Genomic DNA, 7856 nt, shown 5'->3' with positions numbered 1-7856 from the left:
GGCACTGAAATCCTAAATTTTTCTAGTGGGTGAGCTGTGTGAATGATGGGTATTAAAGGCTTACTTGTTGCTTCCCAAAACAGAGGTTTGAGTATTCAGGCTGCACAGAGATAACAGTTCCAGGTATAATTTGAACAGATAACTGTGTGCTTTTACTGTGACCAACACATGGCATTCAAATATGGCCAGTGCTCAGGGACTGGAAAGGGAGGCTGCATAAACATGCAGGATCCTTTTTGGTTTTCTTTTTATTTCATTATAAAGAAAGGAAAGGATGGGCATGCCAAACCAAAATGGCAGAATACAGACAAAGGTGAGCACTGAGGCTTCTCCTTGAGGGCTATCCACAGTAAACTCTTGCCTTGGTAGGGTACAGTTCGCCATCCCTCCTGCCAGGAGTAACCCACCGTGCAGCCAGCCCTTCAGCACAATCACAGCTCTTTGAAGTTAGTTTGCACAGTTTCACAATACCATCATGGTGGGGCAGCAGCAGCTGAGGCCAGCAACATTAGCAACAGCAATATGGGATACAGTGCACAGAAAAAAAAGAAGCAAAGAGCTTATTTGCAAACAATTGTAGGTAACAATATAGAAAGTCCAAAGATCATCATTCTGCTATAAAAATATTACACTTCATAAAACCATGTACTATAAAAAAAAGCTATTCAGAAACAGTAGTAAACATAACAAATATCTGTATACTGGCTGCCCTTTTCATACAGGAAACATAAAAACATGAACCTCAGAAATCATTATTTTGTAAACATGAATATGCAGCCTGTAAAAAAAGTGCTAGATCACGGTTCATATTTTGTCAATTTAGTACTACCCAAGTAAATTCTTTACACACATCATCACCTAATGGCCAGACTCCACTACTGCAACAGGAAGAGGACTTGACTCCGAGCTCTCCCACCAGTCACTGAAGGTGCATATGGATTAAGGAATTAACACAGGAATGAAGGCAGCAAGATTTGGGTCTGAGTAACAAATCAGAAACAATCTTTTAGCAATTGTTTTTCATTTTCTGCACTTCAAATACATATTTTCTAGCCCATCTTTTCAAAATTTACTTTCATCAAGGAGGGCTTGCATTTTCATTTTCCTTTCAGGCTAAAGCAGCCCTGAAAAATAGATCTACAACATCCATTTAGGAGACACAACAGAGCACAAGTTGACTCTGTAACTATGTGTACCAAAGCAAGAAGTAGTGATTGAATAGTTCAACACTGAACATCATGGTTTACACAATACAGGACAACAAAAAGGGCCAAAATCTTAATTTTATGTTCTAAACTTCAGGCTGCAAAATATTTTCACGTGCAAGCCTTGTGATGACGTGCATGATCAGATGCTGGCTGACATACGTGGGTTGTCACGTAGTTGCATTTGGAAATGTGCAAGGTCTAGGTTACAAAAATTTATGAAGAGAGTTTAGATAAAATTTGCCTCTAAGACTTACTGTAACTTTATTTGTACTGTAACATTTTTGTTCTGCACAGGCTTCAATTCATCCTTCACCTGAATACTATGAGTTTTAGTTCTGTACACACTGAGAACCTTACCTTTAACTTCATTTTATCTTCTGAGTTTAAATTATGTTTTTGCTAACTTTCAGAATAGACAGGGTGTACAATTGTGTGTGTCTGCTGTGGACAGACATGGAGAGAGGAGTGTGGGACTGTGTTTACACAGGACCTGAGGTACCAGAAGCAGCTAAGCTGCAGTTTTCTCAGGCAACACAAGATTCCAGGATCAGGGTCAGGAATAAGAATAGGAGATAAGAATATACACTTGTAAAGGAAAATGATGTATACTTCAAAAGAGGAAAAGAAAAACAGGTTTGCACATTTTACTTCTTTTCTTTTTTAATGTATTATACTAAAGCATATTATTAACATTATTTTAGGCCTTTTTATTTTAATGTAAGGAATATATGAATCGTTGTGCCACTTGCCTGTCTTTTAGGATTCAGATATGTGATTGTGGAGCTTACGTGGCTCTTGCTTAAAGGTGTCATCTCTGGATGTTCAACAAGGGAACTTTGCTTCTAAATATTTACTTTGGCCTTTCTGATACACACATCCTAAGAGAGGGCTTCAAAACACCTGCCTGAAAATATTTTTCCAGTGAAAGCTACAATATAATTTCTGCTATAGTAATCTGCTGTATTTTCTGTGTTTGACTGCCTTATGCCTTCTAGGGATAGGGAAAGCTGTAGCATGCCCCAAAATCAGGAATTTCCTCTGCAAAAATGGAGGATTTAAAAACAACCACTGGAGTTTTTCTATCACTTTTATTAAGGTAGTGGCAAAAATACATACAGTCAACATTATTTCCCCATGACATGCCATCTGTGGCCCTACACCTTTTGGTTACAGGGAAGAACTGTATGAACTTATGGCAAATTTTCAGAAGCCTGGACATGTCCTCCCTCTCTGTGCACACGGCCTGGCACTGGGAACTTGCTGCTGTACAAACATCACATCATTTATAGCCCTGACTCTGAGCCACACCTGGACTCTGCTCAGCATAACGCAGCAACAGAGGGACAGAGTTGACACTGAACTTGTAGTCATTCTAGTGTATTGAGAGCACTGTTGGCTAAACTGATTCTGTTGCCTTCCTGCTGTCCCCAGCCATTTGTTCTGATGCACAAACATTTGCTTTGCCCCATGGTGACCTGGCTAAGGGAGGTGTGAAATGACAGATGAGCAGTCGAACTCAAGGGAAAGTGACTGCCTGCTATTTTTAGTGTCTGCACTTGCATATGCTGGTGTAAGTTCAGTAGACCAGCAGCGTAAGAAACCTTTGTGCCATCCATGGCTTAGGGCATGAGCCCAGTCCTGTCATAATTCGTATCATGGACACACAGCAATTGCATACTTGACTGAGGTTTGGATGTATTCAGAGGTACCAGAACTGGGTACAGGTTGTTGGAGAGAGCTGAAAGGGTCTGGCTGAAAAGAGAGCCCAGTATTACATCCAGGGTTAGATGAAATACAGGAACACACAATCCGTACCCTGTAAGAGATACATGATGTGATGTCATGACATCATGTCACACATGACGTGCTTCACTCAGCTCTCTGTGCTTGGGCTATCCCCAGCACCCTGGGAGGTAAAGAAGATTTTTTTTTTTATGAGGAAACAAAGCAGAATCTATTCTCAGGTAGACTTCTTTTTAAAATGAAGAGATTTATAATAACATGTCTGTGCGGGTCACTTGTCATTTGCTGAAATGGTTAGGCTTTATAAATGCTATCTGCTGTTAAAACTTTCTTAGAAAAAGTTAAACAGATTTTAAATAAGTGAAAACTCATGAGGGGCACAGGTCAGCTCTCCCTTTGAGCAGCATCTCCACACCTCTGCCATATAGACAAGCTGTGGTGCTGTGTAGGAACTGGGGTAATGCTTCCCATGATATTCTTCATCAGGGCCATCTGGTTTCTTCAGAGTCCTGGAGCTGCAGAGGTGGGGTCCAGCTCTCCAAAATGTGGGGATATGCTTTCTCTTTGCTGGGCAGACACTTCTCTCCTGGACTGAACAACAAAACTTGCATGGATATGGTCCTGTGCAACCTCTCTAAGTGAACCTTCTTTAGTAGGGTGGTTGGACTAGATGGGCTCCAGAGGTCCCTTCCAACCGAGACCATTCTGTGATTGATTTTGAAGTGGGCATCCAGATGAGCTGACTGTGTCTGCGATAGGCACACTGGGATATGCCTTGGACACTCATTGCATTGTGCAGCTTGATGGTTAAAGTGTAACTATAATATTTGTAATAGCCTAAGGCACTAGGTCACTTTATAGACTAAAAACTTGCAAGATGGTATGTTCTAATTAAAATAGATTTTTAGACATTCAGGAGTTAAACATAACATTTAGTAAAAGTCTCTTAAGGTTATATAAAGAGAGAGAGAAAGAGAGAGGCTAAGCCTTTTTCAGTTTTCTCCTAGAAAGAAAAAAAAAGTGCTTATTGCTGAGCTATACCATGGCCAGGAGTCTAGAAAGGAGATGCTGGTGTAAAAGCAGCCATTGAAATAATTAGGCCACAGCCTAGCATCCTGTCCCGGATCCAGCTGGGCCAGGGGAACCAGTGGGCATTATCACTCTGAAATAATGACCGCCAGTGGCATAATCCTCCCTTGGATTTCCTGATGGAGGCTCTTGGATTTCAGTCCAAGTGAGCTGGATCAGCAAGACTGACAGTGGAAAAAGCTTAGGCTTAATTGGGTTCACTTGACAGGAACAGGTCAGAAAACTCTCAGAAAAGAACCTCTCGTGGCAGGACTGCAGAGGGGAGACTGATCTGTCCTTGGAAGTGCATTGGAATGCACATCTGCGGCAGAGGGGAGACTGGATGGGGAAGTTTCTTCCATTGATGGGCACAGCCTTTTTTTTCTACACCCAGAGTAACCATTACCATTATCAATGACAGATTTCATAGAACACTGCAGACAAATCTCTCTGTATCACCTCCACCTCTGACTACACTTCTACCTTTATTTGGACAAACTGGGACAGCACCTTTTTGTGCATGTGTTTGCATACAGACACATATGTGCAAACATCTGGGGGATGCACTGGCAACAAAACCTTAATAAACAAAGCCCACTAAATGTATGGGCTTATAATTATTTATAGGCTTATAAAGTAATTAATGAGCATTAAGATGTATGAGTCTGTATGTGCCTCTATGTTAATAGTTGGTGGGTTAGAAAGAGGAAAGTCAGGAAGACATTAAAACCCTTAAACTTTAGGAAGAACAACATCCTGTAAGCTTGGCCTACAGTAATATTCAGTTGAAAAAAAATGCTTAAAGAATTAAGACTGGGTATATCTAGAAAGAATGAGACTTTTCCCAGTGGTTGTGAGAGAAAGCAAAATGAAGCAATGCAAGATGACCAGGAAATCTCAGAGAGAGACAAAAACTGTACATAACATTTTCAACCAGTCTTTCTGCCCATATACAACACAATACAATTACTCTGACCATTAAAAATACATTTTGTTTAAATACCACATATCAGCTGGGAATCCACAAAACCCAGCCCTCCTTCCAGGTTGCTCTGTGCATCCTTATGCCCACCTGGCCTTCTTCCAGGATAGAAGTCACTTCAAGGGAAACAAGGCCTGGCCAGAGCTGTTCTGCACCAGCCAGGATGTCCCTGCCAGTGGATATCCTCAAGGTGTGCTGTTAGCAGAAACGTGTGAGACTTAACTTCTAACAAGCAAAAAATTCAAAAGGCAGCAAAAAGCTGACACTGAGCACAGATTAGACAGAGGAGAGAATGTGGGCTGTTGTGTCCACAAGTGCAGACACCCACCTGTGCATTTGCACTCATCAGTCCCAGCCAACTCAGCCTCTGTGTGAAGTTTCAAAGCACTGTTTATTTTAGAAAAGAGAAGGGCTTCAAGGAGAGCTGCTTTGCAGCAATCCTCTGTGCACAGCACATAAACTTTAAATTTAACATTAAATATCAGTTTAAATTATTAAGAATAAATTTAAATTTAAAAATAGACTAATGCAAACAAACAAACTTCAGTCAACACTGAAACAGAGACAGTTTTAGGAAGAATATTACTGTAGCAAATGAAACTCCTTGGACAGTTTGAGGCAGTGATCTGGTAATTCCAGTTCAGCACCAAGATGCACAAACTACCCAGCAAGCAAAAATTACCATGTGTAGCAAATGGAGCTTCATGTTCACATTTTTCTTTTTTTTTCTTCCCCTATCACAACAGAAAAAAGCCAACACAGCACAGTAGCTTTTCCCACTAAGCATCTGAGCTGAAATAATTCACTCAGAAAATAAAAATTAACAAGAGCAGTACAAAGAAGAAAGAAGAATATTGGTCAGCTTGTGACCACCAGTAAGCCAAAATGGGTAAGAAAAGGAATAAAAAAATAGTTCACATCTGGCACCACAAACCTTGCTTGCTTTCTTTGAAACCAGGGAATGAGAAAAAAGTCCATTTTACAGAGAGGATTTCAACAAAAGTTTTCTTTCTCTAGACCTAAAAAATCCAGCTATTAGGGCACAGAATTTTTGTTTTATATGTATATAAATACATATGTACATATTCATATAAACATAAAAGCAGAGCATCCTCCAATTTCTCCTCATAACTTATTATTATTAAAGCTTGTAACAGAGTTGGCTGAACTCTTCAGAAGTGGGTACTCTCTGCACACGCATGGCATGGGGAGTTTAGGTCTGCTAGAACAGATCACCCAGGCAGGGACATGACATGTTGGGTGATGGAGGCAGATTTGGGTTATCAGCCAGGGAAGGGCAGGGAACAATGACTGGAAATGGCTTCTCTTGCTCCAGTGTGGCACTCTGGGCTGCCAGGATGGCTCTCAGTGAGCAGACAGGGTGATGGTGTGGGAGGACAGCCGCATCGACTCACTTGGCCCCTGGGCAGCCCAGCCATCGACTGTCTTCTGCACCAGTCACTGAAGGGGGACTGCCCTTGAGAAGGCAGTCACAGTCTGCCCCCTGTACCCTAGTTGCCTTTGGATTATTTTCCTTACTGTCCTCAAAGCCACTCACATCTTTCCCTGCCTTTGTTCAGTTCTCCCAGCCCCCTCACCTAATCCTCTCAGGCCTGCTTGCTAGCCAGGACCAAACACTTTTCTCCTGCTGATACGCAGGCTCCTACTGACACTGCTTTACATGAATGCCTCCCCACAGTCTCATAAGACCCATTCTTTTTCTCATAAGACTGAGCATCTCAGAGGTTTTTTGCTCTCTGAGACTTTTGAGCAAGTCAGTGCTGGTGGCACACTCTCCTTGAGAGGTGCTAGCTTCCTTCGAGAGAAGGCAGGTGCAAAGTGCAAAAGACTCCTCAAGAACAGAAGGTATTTCCACCACCAACAGCTCTCTCTACCTCATGTTGTTAAGCACTTGTTTCAAATAAGTGATTACTCATGTGTCTCTGCAGCCTTCACTTTTCCTGTGGTGAATGGAGATCAGTAGATGTCTGCTGGTGTCAAGTCACTTCATCATAACACATGCTGGAACAGCATTCTAACCCAACTGTGTTCTTCATAGCAAAAAGTGCTTGTCTTGAGAAACAAAATGAAAATTGTTCCCATGGAACATCTTACAGACTCAAAAATAGTTTTCCTAGGGTGGAAAGGATGGAGCTTGCCTATTTTATTTGGCTTTATCTCAGTAAAGAAACAGAGCTATTGGCAAAACTGGCACATCTTTGTGAAGTTGTTAAACTCAGGACCCTGGATGGAATGTAAAAGAAAAGATTTAGCAAATGAGAACTTTGCCTTACATGGGCTTCTGCTAGTTCTGGCAATTTCATGTGCAGGTTGTCCAAAAAAGTTCTGCTAGCCAAGTAAAGATGAAATTTCTCAAATAATAATAAAAAAAACAACCTGTGGGTTTTCAAGGAGGCCTTTTTGAGGTACTGCTACAATCTGGTAGAGGTAAGTCTTTTCATGCCTCGCCTCTGAGCCAGATTGGAAGACAATACGGGCTCCAGCCTTGGTGCCTGAGGTGCACGGTTTAAAGCGAAGTAAGTGGCTGCCATTGCACCCTGTAAAACAGAGAAAGAGAAAACTCTGAGCTGAAATTAATTTCTTTGATGCTTTTCTCTTCCCCTATTCAGCATCCTAAAAAACTGTCACACATGCACAATTATCATGAAATGATACCAGTTAGGCTGGTAGACAGCTAGAGTTATCTCAGATTCAAAATGGTGAAGAGCAGTATGTGCTGTCAGGTTATTACAATGCAGCCTAAAGTTAAAAATACTGAGCAGATTACACAGTCAAAAATACAGCTAATACAGTGCCATATTAAATTTAGCCTCTGTGCCAAATAATCTTCCCAA

The 7856-nt window shown here is 41.4% G+C and overlaps 1 protein-coding gene across 11 annotated transcripts in view; it reads right to left on the bottom strand.

The window, feature by feature from the left end:
- Positions 1–230: 230 nt before the first annotated feature.
- Positions 231–7856, bottom strand: part of RPS6KA2 (ribosomal protein S6 kinase A2) — a 294786-nt gene continuing 287160 nt past the window's right edge. For all 11 annotated transcript variants that reach the window (XM_064414038.1, XM_064414034.1, XM_064414035.1 and 8 more), the window contains one exon: positions 231–7559. In XM_064414038.1, coding sequence (XP_064270108.1) covers positions 7434–7559 — 126 coding nt within the window. In that variant the 3' untranslated portion in view covers positions 231–7433. The remainder of the gene's footprint in view (positions 7560–7856) is intronic.

Source organism: Passer domesticus, chromosome 3, assembly GCF_036417665.1.
Source record: "Passer domesticus isolate bPasDom1 chromosome 3, bPasDom1.hap1, whole genome shotgun sequence".
Taxonomy (NCBI): domain Eukaryota; kingdom Metazoa; phylum Chordata; class Aves; order Passeriformes; family Passeridae; genus Passer; species Passer domesticus.
This window is presented reverse-complemented; position numbering and strand designations above follow the sequence as displayed.